The 14,677-nt window shown below is 47.6% G+C and overlaps 1 protein-coding gene across 2 annotated transcripts; it reads right to left on the bottom strand.

The window, feature by feature from the left end:
- Positions 1-318: 318 nt before the first annotated feature.
- TUT1 (terminal uridylyl transferase 1, U6 snRNA-specific) lies at positions 319-14,333 on the bottom strand. Of its 2 annotated transcripts, none has more exons than XM_048512578.1 (10): positions 14,161-14,333; positions 11,763-11,953; positions 10,175-10,393; positions 9,022-9,136; positions 8,785-8,915; positions 6,845-7,077; positions 5,532-5,641; positions 4,928-5,050; positions 4,748-4,840; positions 319-1,896 (listed from the first exon to the last, which is right to left on the bottom strand). In XM_048512578.1, exons 1-10 carry the CDS (start codon positions 14,282-14,284, stop codon positions 842-844), a joined length of 2,394 nt encoding a protein of 797 aa, XP_048368535.1. In that variant the 5' UTR covers positions 14,285-14,333; the 3' UTR covers positions 319-841. The 2 variants fall into 2 exon arrangements, with proteins under 2 accessions (XP_048368535.1, XP_048368543.1); XM_048512586.1 differs by having other exon boundaries at positions 10,175-10,384; positions 14,161-14,331.
- Between the last annotated feature and the right edge of the window lie 344 nt (positions 14,334-14,677).

Genomic DNA, 14,677 nt, shown 5'->3' with positions numbered 1-14,677 from the left:
ACGCCACTGCTGCTCCTACGCCACTGTGTATGGACCCAAGGAGGAGGAGGAGGGATTTGGGGGGCGATTTTCTGCCCCCCATGTGACTAAATGGCCGCAAACTGGGAACATTTGACCTCATATGGCTGCTGTGTGTTGTAGCAATCTCTTAAAAAGCAATTGGCAGCACTTTCGGGACTGAGGCAGAAGATGCCTTTCTGCACAGCACATCCATGATTTGTGTAATTCACAACTCGATTATCACAGATGGCTTTATTTAAATAGGTGAAAGGGCAGGACAAGCTGATGGAGAATTGTATCAACAGCTATGAGCCATGATAAATTAATGGAACGTCTTTATTTTTTACAGGGAACAGATGACTTTATTGCTCTTGTACAGCAATAGAATAACCTCCTTGTCCAAGTTCACTAAACAAAGAAAAATAATATTGACAATATGAACCAGTCCGGGTATTCTTTGATAATAGAACTTCTTTGTAAAGAGGCAGTGTACCTGTGAATTCTGGGATGACTGAAAGGGAAAAGTCAGTACCATCAGATCACAAATTGTAAGTTTCTCCAGTGGGTCATGAACTGGCAAGATCCTCCCTGTTTTTTAGCCTACGAAATCTAACCAGTGGAAAGCACTTCTAAAGGGAACCTAATGATATTCATATGAATCACAGGTTCATAAAAATGAAATTATGCATAGCCAAAAAGACTGGGAATCACATTGCCTTTCAGTTTTGTCATTAACTCTTTCCTTTCATTCTCACAAAGGGGAAAAATACTCTATACAAATCAGCCCCCCAGTCAAATGGGGTAAAAATGCCCTCTGTGCAAATTACCCCTCTCGGTAAGCTCAGGTCGCACTCACCACGTGCTGCTCCACTGCTCGGGGCAAGAACCCTTGCAAGAAGTGGAAGAACTCTTGGAAGGCAGCTGCCTGCTCGGGAGCCGGCTCAAAGCACAAACTGATGCGCATACCTTGCTCACCCGAAGAATCAGCCCCTGTTCGGGCATGAACAGTGAACTGCAGCAAAGGATCTGTGGGTCTTGCCTCTCCTTCCTGTTGGGAAATGGCCTCAGATACTTTTGCCTCCAGCTCCAGAGAACCAGCTGCGCACTGTGAGTTGGGTTGTGGCCCGCGGAGCTGTCGCCTGACTCGGCGGCGTCCCAGCCACACCCTGCGCCACATGGCACAGTTCCAAGTCATGCTTTCCCCCTCTGGGGACAGAGTATCTGTTCGCAGCCTCTTAGGGGCAGGAGAAGATAAATCTGCTTCCTCTTCGTCCAGGGAGCGCTTGTGCCCTGCCGACGATGGCTGTTCAGCATCCGCTTCTGTCTGCTGTTCTCTCTGTTTACATTCGGTGACCGCTTCTCCTTCCCGCTCTGACCCCTCTTGTGCCTCCAAGCAGTCACATCTGAGTACATCCTTCAAGACAAAGGCGATGCTAGAACAGACTTTCTGGAACCAGCACTGATGCATATTCCCAGCTTGGCTCAGCTGCTTGCGGGTCTGGGCAGGCAGCGATGCCAGAGTCAGGGGGAGGCTGATGACGAGCCCGGTGGCAGCCGGGGTCTCGGCCTCGGCAGTGCCTGGCTGGAAGAGGCGCACCAAGCCCCAGATCTTGCCTTTGCTGGATTTGCGCTGGTACTGCAAACTACGGCAGTACTTGGCAGCCGCCTGGCAACAACGCTGAAACCGCAGTGCCGTCTTCTCGTTGACGTTGGCGGCCACATTGTGGCTCAGCTCGAAGGGGTCCTGGAGGTTGAAGGGTCCCAGCTTGAGTTTGCTGCCTACTGTGGACTCCAGGACGCCAGGCAGAGGCAGCGGCTGGCCTTCCCGGAGTGAGATCATGCAGGATGCAAAGTTGTAGTCTCCAAAAACATGAAAGAACTCAGCCAGCAGGGTGCCTGGAAAGGAAGGCAGATGGCTAGTGAGAAAGACAGTCATCGGGGTGCAACGTGGGATGGCCTCTCCTGTTGCATCCCCCAAAGAGCCCTGCAGTCAGCAAAAGAGAAGAAGCGGAGTTTGGATTTATATCCCGCCTTTCTCGCTTGTAAGGACCCTCAAAGCGGCTTACAAACTCCTTCCCTTCGGCCCCTTCCGCACACGCAAAATAATGCGTTTTCAAACCACTTTCACAACTGTTTGCAAGTGGATTTTGCTATTCCACACAGCTTCAAAGAGCACTGAAAGCAGTTTGAAAGTGCATTATTCTGCATGTGCGGAATGAGCCTTCCTCTCCCCACAACAGACACCTTGTGATGTAGGTGGGGCTGAGGGAGTTCCGAGGGAATTTTGAGTGGCCTAAGGTCACCCAGCAGGCTTCATGTGTAGCAGTCGGGAAACAGATCCAGTTCACCAGATAAGAGTCTGCTGTTCACGTGGGGAATCAAACCCGGTTCTTCAGATTAGAGCCCACCGCTTTTAACCACTACAGCAGCTGACCTCAACCAGGGCCAGGGAATTTTTGGCCCTGGCTCCAGCCTGGTGAAACGCTCTGTCAGATGAGACCTGGGCTTTGCAGGATGCAGTTCCACAGGGCCCATACAACCCAGCTGTTCTGCCAGACTTATGGCTGAGGCAGTTCCAGGGTACCATGAGTGGCCTCTCCTGTATTGTTCCATCCTTCCCCTATCTATAGCCATAGGAAATAACACTGAATGTTAGTCACCACTGAGTTTTATGACACTTTACCATTATTGTGGTGATGGGTACTATTATGATTTTTTATTCCTATTTTATTGTTCTTTACATTATTAGTGTATATTTGTAGATTGTGGGGAGCTGCGCTGAGCCCAAAAGGGGAACAGCGGCCTACAAATGTAATAAATGAAATGAAATGTGGGGAAATATTTCCATGACCACCTTCCCCCCCAAACATGTCAGGACCTGCTTTGGGAGAAAGTTGGGTGTATAAATATTTCATGTATTTAAAAGCTAAATATATGACCACCTTTCTTCCAAGGCTTCTGATACTGATATTTTTTAGAATTTTGTACTGATTTTACTGTTTTTTATTTATATTGGTTTTAAATTGTTGTTCTATAAGCCTGTTAGTTAATGTTTTAAGTCACGGTTTTAACTTGTTCTAAATTGGTTTTAAATCATGTTAATTAAAAAAAATTATTATTCATTTTAGATGTCTATCTATTATAAGGAATTTAGACGTCTAAAATGAATAACAATATTTTTTTTCTTTTTGGGGGGAAACTTAAAAGACATTGGTGGGCCGTGTAGACCACCCTCTGAGAGTTACGCAGCCAAGTTATGGACGATAGAAGTTAGCAGAAAATATTGCAACTCTATTCTTTCTCATTAAGTTTTCCGTTGATAGTCTGTATATTATGGAAAGGCAAAACCAATCATGCTTATTTCTCGTCTTATTTTTATATTTTCTGTACTATATGGAAACCAATAAAATTTATTTTTAAAAAAATCATGTTAGCCATCTTGAACAGTATTTGTTGTGAGTGACAGGATGTAAATTTGAACAAATAAGGCAGCACAAGCTTGATTCAGTGGAGCTGCTCCAAAAACAGTGACCTGTTCGGGCACAGGGCTGTGAAAACTGGGGGGAAAGGGGAAGGACCGCCCCTGTACTGGGAGGAGCAAGTTTTCTATAGCCCAGCTCAGAAAGTAGAGGCCGTGACCAAACCACGTATGAATGACGCAGCCCCATTGAGTAATTGTCCCACTTTTTTTTTTCAATCTTGGGGATTATAAAAAAATGATATAAAAAAATGGGAACAAGTTTTTTTGGAGGTTGCCTTTTGCACCAAATATCTGCTGCCAGGGTTTTCTCAAAATGGTATCAACAGGGGCACACCACCCAAACTGCAGGATGTCATAGACCTGCTCTACCCTATGCTGGCCAGGCCACAGCTGGAGTGCTTTGCACAGTTCTGGAGCAGGTGCAGAGGAGAGCAGCAAGGAAGATCTGGGGGCTGGAGGTCTACAAAGAAAAGCTGAAGGACTTAGGAGTGTTCAGTCTGGATAAGAGTAGGGGACTTGATTGCTCTCTTTAAGAGAAGAAGAAGAGTTTGGATTTATATCCCCCCTTTCTCTCCTGCAGGAGACTCAAAGGTGCTTACAATCTCCTTTCTCTTCCCCCCTCACAACAAACACCCTGTGAGGTAGGTGGGGCTGAGAGAGCTCCGAAAAGCTGTGACTAGCCCAAGGTCACCCAGCCGGCATGTGTGGGAGTGCACAGGCTAATCTCAATTCCCCAGATAAGCCTCCACAACTCAAGCGGCAGAGCTGGGAGTCAAACCCAGTTCCTCCAGATCAGAGTGCACCTGCTCTTAGCCACTGCTCTTAGCCACTACGCCACTGCTGTGGCACAGTGGTTAAGAGCAGTGGCATAGTGGTTAAGAGCAGGTGCACTCTAATCTGGAGAACTGGGTATGATTCCCTGCTCTGCTACTTGAGTTGTGGACGCTTATTTGGGGAACTAGATTAGCCTGTGCACGCTAACACACGCCAGCTGGGTGACCTTGGGCTAGTGACAGTTCTTTGGAGCTCTCTCAGACCCACCCACCTCACAGGGTGTTTGTTGTGGGGGGGGGGGAGGAAAAGGAGTTTGTAAGCCCCTTTGAATCTCCTTACAGGAGAGAAAAGGGGGGGTATAAATCTAACTTCCTTCAATTGGAAGGCAGGGAGCTATTCCTATTGGAACAGGGAAATATCCCCAGACCTCAACCATACAGAAAAGGGGGGAAGCCCATGCACTCCAAGTTCCACATCTTTGGAGCAACTCACAAAGGTTTTCTGTGTTACTGCTCGGCTCCAGCCGGGTCAAATCCTTGGGGAAGCTGCAGTCCCAGCCATCCACCACGGTTTGTTCCTCATTCTCTGCAGGTAAGGAGAAGAGAGAAATGGTGGGAACACTAATCTCACAGGTGCAAGGAAGAATGGCAGGAGGATTTTAGCTCTGCTTACCTGTCAGTTCCTTCAGGCGGGCAACTGTGGGGAGGACTGGAGGGTTGCGGGTTTGCAGGAAAAAGAGCACCAGCAGAGTCAGAGCATAGTTATTGAGGAGGGGGCCACCACCAAATGGGTTCCCTATAGGAAAGAGGAGGCCATGAGCAAAAGGAAGTCCCTTTTCCCCAGCACCCAGCCCCACATACCCCACTGTCTCTGGTTCCACCCTGGCCATCTAAACCTAACCTCAATTACCTTGAGCTCTGAATTTCCACCTAAACATCAGGAAAAACTTCCTGACAGTAAGGGCTGTTCAACAGTAGAAAGTCCAGATGAGCCCTTATCAGTCCACGTAGAATACACAGGACTCCAGGGAGCCGAGCGCTGTGTCAGTGTAAAGCTGCGTCACATGAGTGGCTCACCTGAACTTATCCAGTCAAGGCTCATCAATTAAATTTCGACAGTGCCCTGTTGGCCCTCCCATTCATTTCAATGGGGGCCTGAGCAGGAGACCTTCCCAATGAATGGCGCCCCATGTTAGCCTGTACACAAGGAACACTGTTTGGTTTTTTTGCCTGGGTCTCCAGATCTAGTGGGCCAGGCCTTTACTCCTCTGCTTTACCTGCCAATGCCTGTTGCTTTGCCCAGTGGCGCACAGCGTAAACCAATGGCCTCACCCGCTCGTCTGTCTCGGTGCAAAGCTGCAGGAAGCGTGTGTTGCGGAGCGCCAGCCTGCCAAAGAGAGAAACCAGCGATAAGTCGGTTTCTTTATGAAGGGGGAAAGCGCAGCTGTCACCATAACATCTGCCGCACAGAACCTAGGTAAAGTAGTCCCCTGTGCAAGGACCAGGTCATTATTGACCAATGGGGTGATTTCACAGCATGACGTTTACTAAGCAGGCTTTGTTTACATGGTGGCTTGTCATTCCCTTCCTCAGTCATCTCTACACGTTACTCCCAGCAAGCCACTGACTCATTTTACCAACTTTGGAAGAATGTAAGACTGAGCCAACTTTGAGCCAGCCAGCTGAAACAGACTGCCACTGGAATCAAACTCAGACCATGATCTGGGAGTCTTAGTAGACCACAAGCTGAACATGAGTCAGCAGTGTGATGCGGCGGCCAAGAAAGCCAATGCAATTCTGGGCTGTATCAATAGGAGTATAGTGTCAAGACCGAGGGATGTAATTGTACCTCTCTATTCTGCTTTGGTTAGACCTCACCTGGAACATTGTGTACAGTTCCGGGCACCACAATTCAACAAGGATATTGACAAGCTGGAACAGGTCCAGAGAAGGGCAACCAAAATGGTCAAAGGTCTGGAATCCATGCCCTACGAGGAGAGACTTAGGGAGCTGGGTATGTTTTGTTTGGTGAAGAGAAGGTTAAGAGGTGGCATGATAGCCATGTTTAGATATTTAAAGGGATGTCATGTTGGTGAGGGAGCAAGTTTGTTTTCTGCTGCTCCAGAGACTAGGACCAGAAGTAATGGGTTCAAGGTGAAGGAAAGAGATTCCATCTAAACATCAGGAAAAAAACTTCCTGAGAGTAAGGGGTGTTCGACAGTGGAATGCACTACTTCAGAGTGTGGTGGAGTCTCCTTCTTTGGAGGTTTGTAAACAGAGGCTAGGTGGCCATCTGTGAGAAGTGCTTTTATTATGTGTTTCTGCATTGCAGGGGGTTGGACTTGATGGCCCTTTTGGTCTCTTCCAACTCTATGATTCTATGAGCAGAATTTGGACTGCAGTATTGCAGCTTACCATTCTGTGCCACAAGGCTCCTTCTAACCTAGAGACTGGCAAATTAATCTAACTAGTCTTCCAAAGGACAGGAGACTGGGCCTAGAAAATGGGTGTGAGAGGGAAGGGAAAAGTGGGCAAGAAACATTCCTGTAAAGTCCGTGTGTTAATATCACGGACACACAACACACCATACTTGTTATCAATGGAGATGTCCCCACGCAGGCCAGACTCCTTGTGGCAGAACTTGACAACCGGACGACGGGCGTTTGGCACAACCTGGACATGGTGGACACCTGGGACGCACTTCTGTAGCACAGTGGCGACCAACTCAAGAACCTCAGGCGTCGTGGCTGAGGCAAGGTCAATGTCACTCAAGATTGAATCCTCTGAGTGTGAGTCTGGCTCAGGGCTGGCTACATCCTCAGCCTGAAGGAGAAGTGGGGGGGTGGGGGGGAAGAATATGTTGGAACACATGAAACTTCTTTAGAAGAAGAAGAAGAGTTTGGATTTATATCCCCCCTTTCTCTCCTGCAGGAGACTCAAAGGGGCTTACAATCTCCTTGCCCTTCCCCCTGTGAGGTGGGTGGGGCTGAGAGAGCTCTGAGAAGCTGTGACTAGCCCAAAGTCACCCAGTTGGCGTGTGTGGGAGTGTACAGGCTAACCTGAATTCCCCAGATAAGTCTCCACAGCTCAGGTGGCAGAGCTGGGAATCAAACCCGGTTCCTCCAGATTAGATACACGAGCTCTTAACCTCCTATGCCACTGCTGCTCCTTTAGGCCTATTCAACTCAATATTTGTTTATAGAAAAATTTTATACCCTGCCTGCCTGCTCAAAATGGATTAAAAATAGACATATTGAAGGAAGGATTACTGACGAATTTCAAATGAATTTTTAAAAAGTCTTCACCCACTGGCAGAAGATGGCAACAAAATAAGAGTTGAGTTTTATACCCCATTTTTTGTCTACCTTAAGGAGTCTCACAGCAGCTACCAATCGCCTTCCTGCCCCTCCCTCCACCACAGGCTCCTTGTGAGGTAGGTGGGGCTGAGAGAGTTCTGAGAAAACTGTGACTAGCTCATGGTCATCCAGTAGGCTTTATGGGTAGAAGTGGAGAAACTAACCTACTTCACCAGATTAGAGGCCACTGGTCATGTGAAGGAGTGTGGAAACACACCTGGTTTACCTGATTAGAATCCATCGCTCTAGTGGAGAAGCAGGGGAAACATGGTTCACCAGTTTAGAGTCCGCCACTCAGGTGAAGAAGTAGGGAAACAGGAAATCTGGTTTACCAGATTAGCGTCCAACACTCACACAGAGGAGTGGGGAAACATAGTTCACCAGATAAGAGTCTGTCACTCACGTGGAGGAGTGGGGAATCAAACCCGGTTCCCCAGATTAGAGTCTTACCACTCTTAGGCACTAAACCATGCTGAAGGGAGCAGGACAGAGAGTTCCACACTCTTGGTGCCATGATCAAGAAAACCTTCTCCTGTGTAGCCACCTGCCTAATCTCAGAAATCTCTCCCAAGTTACAGTGAACACAAGTTACAGTGAACACATGTACAATCTACATACACCTAATTATTCTTTGCATGTGCATTGAGTAATTTTCATGTTACTGTCTATGTACATAGTAGCTGGATTTAAAATACAAACCACGTCCAGGTCAGGGCTTGGTGGTATTAAGAACCCTTTTTCAAAAAGGGCATCTTTGTAGAACAGTCTCAACAGGTCAGTGGGGTCAAGTGTTTAAAAACTAGACTGAAAAACTGAATTGGTAGACAACTCTAACCAAAAAGCTAACATTCCCATTCTGAGAAGAACAGCATGGAAGTATGCCCTACAGCAGGGGTGTCAAACTCGCGGCCCTCCAGATGTTCATGAACTACAATTCCCATCAGTCCCTCCCAACATGAGCATTGGCTATACTGGCAAGGGCTGATGGGAACTGTAGTTCATGAACATCTGGAGGGCCGCGAGTTTGACACCTGTGCCCTACAGATTGAGTGGAACTTGCTTCCAAGTCTGTATTGTGGATCACAGACTAAGGAACCCCAGGAATGGTTGAAGGACATGTTAGGAACTCCACTCTGCCCCATGTCCCCTGCCTCTTCCCTGCTTGGCCTCTCACCAGGGGCTCAGCAGGACTCTTGGTAGAAGCTTGGAATTTTTTGGTCTTCTCAAGGTCTAGGAACAAATCCAGGTCACATCCAGAGACATCGAAGCCGTTCACCGAGGAGCCAAAGGGAAGAATGGCGGAGCCTGGATGGATGAATGGGAGAAAGGGGAAATAATAAGTCACAGGAAGTTAATTCAAGGTTAGAGCTGTGGATCGGGTGAAAGAGCTCGAGAGTGGGAAGGAACTTACCAGGGAAAAATTCTAAGAATACTTCCTGGAAGAGAGTGACCAGCAAATCCCGCAGACGCCGTTCCCCCTCTGAAAACTCAAACTGCTGCACCAGCAGAGACATCTGGGCATCCACCTATTGGGGAGATACCACCTCTGTTCATTTATCGTAAGCTGTTGCCCACTGATCCTGATCCATCGTACTCAGATTGGTTGAACGCATGAAACAGCCTTATTTTTAAATTTTTATTTATGTATTTGATTTATACCCTGCCTTTTCCTAGCCAGGCTGAACTCAGGGGAGCCCCCAACAAAGATAATTACACTATACTGCAATATAAATATAAGATTTAACCCACTTCTGGGTTAGCATTATTTTATTTAGAATAAATACAGAGGTTTGGCTCTTAGCTGTTGACTGCGAGTGTGTTCTAGATGATTTACTGCTATTTGCTGGTTTTTGTTGGTTTCGAAAGCCTCTTTGGAGGCCACCTTGGCTGAAAGGTAGGATCGCGACGTTTCACCAGGGGCCCAGTGAGAGAAAAACATTGTATGAAGTTCTAAATAAGAATATACAATGTTTAAAAACACAAATTTAGATTGTACCCTGCCCTTTCTTGGTCAGGTTAGGCCATGGGCAGCTCCCAGCATAAAAATATAAAATTAAAACATGCAATTTAAAACCATAGATCCCAGTTTAACGCAACACGGGATGTCCTGAAACTATATGACCGCCTCATACAAGCGGTGGATGAAACTGGTTTACTGTGGTAATCCGGGGACCAAAAACAACCAAGAAACTCACAGGTCCTGTAGGGAATGGAGACAGGAGAGGAAAACAAGGAAAAAAGGAGGAGGAAAGGAGAGCGGGGCCAGCTGATCTTCTTGTCCTCCACCATACGCCTGGTGGAACATCTCTGTCTTACAGACCCTGCAGAACTGAACTAAGGTACAACTAAGGTCTTACCAGACAGTCACACTCGTCCTGGCATTTAGGGTCTCAGGCAGAGAGGTCTTCATACCACCTACTACTTGATCCTTTTAGCTAGAGATGCCAGGGACTGAACCGGCAACCTTCTGCACACAAAGCAGGTGCTCTTCCACTGAGGTGCTCTTCCTCCCCACTCTAGTTCTCCCACATTCATTAGAAATACGACAAGCAGAATCCACTCACATCATCGGCTTGGCACAGTTCTTGTGCCAATTTCTTGGGGCTCAGCTGCTCTCGCTTGGCAGACCCCTGCTTCCTGGGCTGGGTGTATTTGAAGTCTTTCTTCTCCCGGGGCTTGACACGCAGCTTCTGACCCCCCAGGCTGTGATGGGGCTGGGCCAGCACCTTCTCCAGGACCTCCTTGTCCTGTAGCTCGACAATGGCATAGACACCCTGGGGGGCCCAAGACACAAAAACAGAAAGGGAAGCATCAACTTCTGGACGGCACCATTTCTACTTCTTCCTGCTGTTACCAATTTAGGGGTGAGGCAGAAATATACAAGGCAGTCGCATAGCTACAACAGGGCGGGGGGGCGCACAGTACACCAGGCACACACCATTGGGGTCACATTTTCTGCCCCGCACACCCCTCCCCCTTCGCCCCGCTCCACCAGCCAGGCTGCCCCCAGAATAGTAGCTTTCTCCAGCTTTGAGACTTGGCTGGAGAAAGGTTGCAGGGTTGAGCGCAACAAGCCTGGCTGCACGGAGCAGCCAGCCAGCCAGGCCCCACCCCCCGGCTGGAGCCTGGGCTGCACGGCGCCAACTCAGGTAAGTGGGTGCAGGGGGCCCCATTTTGCTCCGGGCCCCATTTGGCCCCACTATGCCTCTGACACAGGGCACTTATGAATGGGGAGAACCTGTTCCATTGTATTCGGGTTCTGTGTGTGGAAAATATGATGGACAGAGTCAGTGAAGAAACAGGAAGCTTAAGGTTCAATTTAATTAACTCTTAAAGGGACAGATTTCCAAATCCTTTCTTTCCCCCTGCAATTCCTCAAAGTCTCCCAGTTAGTGAATAAATCAAGCTAAAACTAAATTCATTATGAGATTTATTCAACATGATATAGGTTTCTCTGCAAACCTCGTGATGTGCATTTTTATTCTGTGAAAATCTGCAATGACTAATATTTAAAAAACCTCCTATCTTGCCTTTAAGCTTTTTGTTTGTTTGTTGTTAGCCAGTGGGAAGAGGGCAAAGACAGTGCAGCCCTATGGAGGCTTACTCAGAATCCAACTTGTTCTATCTACCTTCAGTGGATTTTAAAAATGGTAATTCTGCTTAAAGGAGCCCTGTGGCACAGGGGTTCGATCCTGACCAAAGCCTGTTTCAGGCAGCCAGTTTAAGGCTGACTCAGCCTCCCTACCTTCCAAGATAGGAAAAATGAGGCTGCTGGAGGTAAAGATGACTGGGGAAGGCAATGGCAAACCACAGTGTAAACACAGATTGCTGAGTAAACATCAAACTGTGAAATTACTCATGGGTCAGTAATGATCTGGTGCTTGCCTAAGGGGACCAACTTTACTTTTACTGTAACTCTGCTTAGGACTTCACAGTAAAAGTACCATCTGGAATGTAGACAAAGGGGTGACATATTCCAGCTTAACCAAACGGAGTAACTGTTGTTTCCAGACTATCACAATGGAAAATTCAGTCTCAGTAGCAGTTGGCTCTTTGGAGATGGAGCTCATCCTAAACTTTAGGAATACAGCAGGCTTCAATCTCATTATGACAGTCTCCTTCCTGTCTCCCACCCGGTGTATATTAATTCACCTTATCCTTGTCCATCACCACATTGATGACCTCCCCATAGGCCTGGAAGTAGTCGCTCAGCTCTGAGGCTGGTGTCCCCTTGGAGAAGCCGCTGACAAAAACACTGCGAAGCTCTTGGGCCTGGCGAACTGAGCGGAGGCTTTCCAGACGCTGGTGTTTCTTCCCTCGAAGGTGATCATCCAGGCTGGGTTCTGTAATATAAAACCAAGGCTTTTCAGCAACAACTTTGGAACAGGAAGCACAAGGTCAAAAATGATCTCTTCCTGTTGACCTTGCCTTTCAAATTCAAGGAAGATAAAATCATTTAGGGCCACGCTTATGAAGATTTGGGTACAGCAATCCTGGGGCAATATTAGCAAACTGGAAAGGATATGAAAGAGATCTGGAAATCCTAGTAGACCACACACTAAACATGAGTCAGGAGTGTGATGTGGCAGCTAAGAAAGCCAATGCAATTCTGGGTGGCAGCAATAAGAGTATAGTGCCTAGATCAAGGGACAGTACCTCTCTATTCTGCATTGGTCAGACCTCACCTGGAACACTGTGTCCAGTTCTGGGCACCACAATTCAAGAAGGATATTGACAAGCTGGAACAGGTCCAGAGGAGGGTGACCAAAATGGAAAAAGATCTGGATTCCATGCCCTGTGAGGAGAGGCTTAGGAAGGTGGGCATGTTTATGTTCTGGAAAAGGGGTGTCATGGTAGCCATGCTTAAATATTTGAAGAGATGGCATGTTGAAGAAGGAGCAAACTTGTTTTCTGCTGCTCCAGAGACTAGGACAAGGAGTAATGGATTCGAGGTGCAGGAAAAAAGATTCCACCTAAGTATTAGAAAGAACTTTCTGACTGTCAACAGCTGTTTGACAGTGGAATACGCTGCCTCGGAGGGTGGTGGGAGTCTCCTTCTTTGGAGGTTTTTAAACAGAGGCCATCTGTCAGGAGTGCTTGGATTGTGTGTTCTTGCATGGCAGAATATCAAGTCCAAGTCCAGGACTTGGACTTGATAGACCTTGTGGTCTCCTCCAACTGTATGATTCTGTGAAAAATTAATGTGATTTTACCTGCATGAGGACACTTTCACAGTACCACTGCTCTGTATGCATAGGAGAGATGTGATAAGAAAAGAAAGCGGCCCTAGTCCAGGCAAAACAGGCATAAGTTCTTGCTTGATACAAAACCTCTCCTGGATCAGATCAAAGGCTTGTCTAATTTAGCATTGTTTCCTGCCACTCTGAATCAGAAGCTGCTCACAAGCAACAATTTGTGATTTGTCCTCAACAGCAGTGGCGTAGGAGGTTTAAAAGCTCGTGTATCTAATCTGGAGGAACCGGGTTTGATTCCCAGCTCTGCCACCTGAGCTGTGGAGGCTTATCTGGGGAATTCAGATTAGCCTGTACACTCCCACACACACCAGCTGGGTGACCTTGGGCTAGTCACAGCTTCTCAGAGCTCTCTCAGCCCCACCTACCTCACAGGGTGTTTGCTGTGAGGGGGGAAGGGCAAGGAGATTGTGAGCCCCTTTGAGCCTCCTACAGAAGAGAAAGGGGGATATAAATCCAAACTCTTCAAACATCTGATATTTAGAAGTATACTACCTCTGCACATGAAAGTTCCATTCAGGTGCTATAGCTTACACCAGCTGACAGCTGAGGAACACAGGACAGTGAAAAGCCAGGATGCGGAGAAGAATCTTAAGAAACTTTTTAAAAATCAAGGATGGAAAAGAAGCTTAGAGCTGTTTGATCTGAAGAAGTGAGCTATGACTCACAAAAATTCCTGCCATGTCAGAAATTGTGTTAGTCTTTAGGGTGCTACTAGATTCTTGCTCTTTTCTACAACTACAAACAGACACGTCTACCCATTGTGATGCATCAATGTAAGTCACTGCCCTTTTTTTTATTAGCATGGCCATTCTTCCAGAGTCATTAGTTCTTGCGGTTCTCCCTGAATAGGTGATTGAACAAGTCTTGTCTCTCACACAAATCCATGTAAAGGCATAAACATGAACACTAAGATGCAATGAAATGCAGTACCTGCCACTTCACAGCACCGCATCAATGAGTGACCTCCAAGTCCTATCATTCACAGCCTTGCCCAGAGCTCGCAAACTGGAGGACACAGCTTTCCTTACAAAAGTTAAAGGGAGTATAAAAACTTAGGGACCTCGAAGTTCCTGTTAGTTGGGATCTGCGATCATACTGTGATAACAACGCATAAAAAGTAGAGCAGTGCTCAGGAAGAGCGAGCATAACAGAGCGCCTCTGGGAATGTCCCTACTGAATAACCACAGCCAGGTCCTACATCACTACATCACAGGTATGCCATCACTAAATAAATGTAATTAGCCACTGCAAAACCAACCCTCCCAGGTAGGCCCCATCCTTTAACTTTAACTCACTATTGGCCACCGTCACGTGACAGAGGCGACACCGAAAGCCCCCGCGGGCCAGAGATTCCAAATCTTCCTGCATGGATTCCGCCATTCCCGCCTTCTCCACCCGCATGACCCGAGATGGGTCCATCCTCTAAAAACTTCCCCTTTCGTTCCGTTTGCTGTGTGGGGTAAAAAAACCGGCCACTCTAGGCTTCCTTGGGCTCTATGGTACCCGCCGGAAAAGACCCAGAGCCCCGCCTCTTCTAGCAGAGGCGACATTTCTGTCCAGATTGTCCCTTCTACCCCAAAGAGGTAGGGGGTGAAATACGAGCTTTTATATTTCCGGTTGACGTTTGAATGTCGCCATGTGAGGGGCAGTGACGTATCCGGCGCATTCAATTCAGCGCCAGAAGTCCAGTCATCCAGAGATCCCGGGGAGGAGCGTCGATCTGGTGCATGTTGCTCGGAAGCCGCTCCCTCCTAGGCCTCCGCCCAGCCCCGTTGCCCTGGTAACTTGGCCCATAGAGGCGCGGGAAGTCTT

Source organism: Sphaerodactylus townsendi, linkage group LG01, assembly GCF_021028975.2.
Source record: "Sphaerodactylus townsendi isolate TG3544 linkage group LG01, MPM_Stown_v2.3, whole genome shotgun sequence".
Lineage (NCBI taxonomy): Eukaryota > Metazoa > Chordata > Lepidosauria > Squamata > Sphaerodactylidae > Sphaerodactylus > Sphaerodactylus townsendi.
The sequence above is the reverse complement of the archived record's forward strand: the minus strand, read 5'-3'. Positions and strand labels throughout refer to the sequence as shown.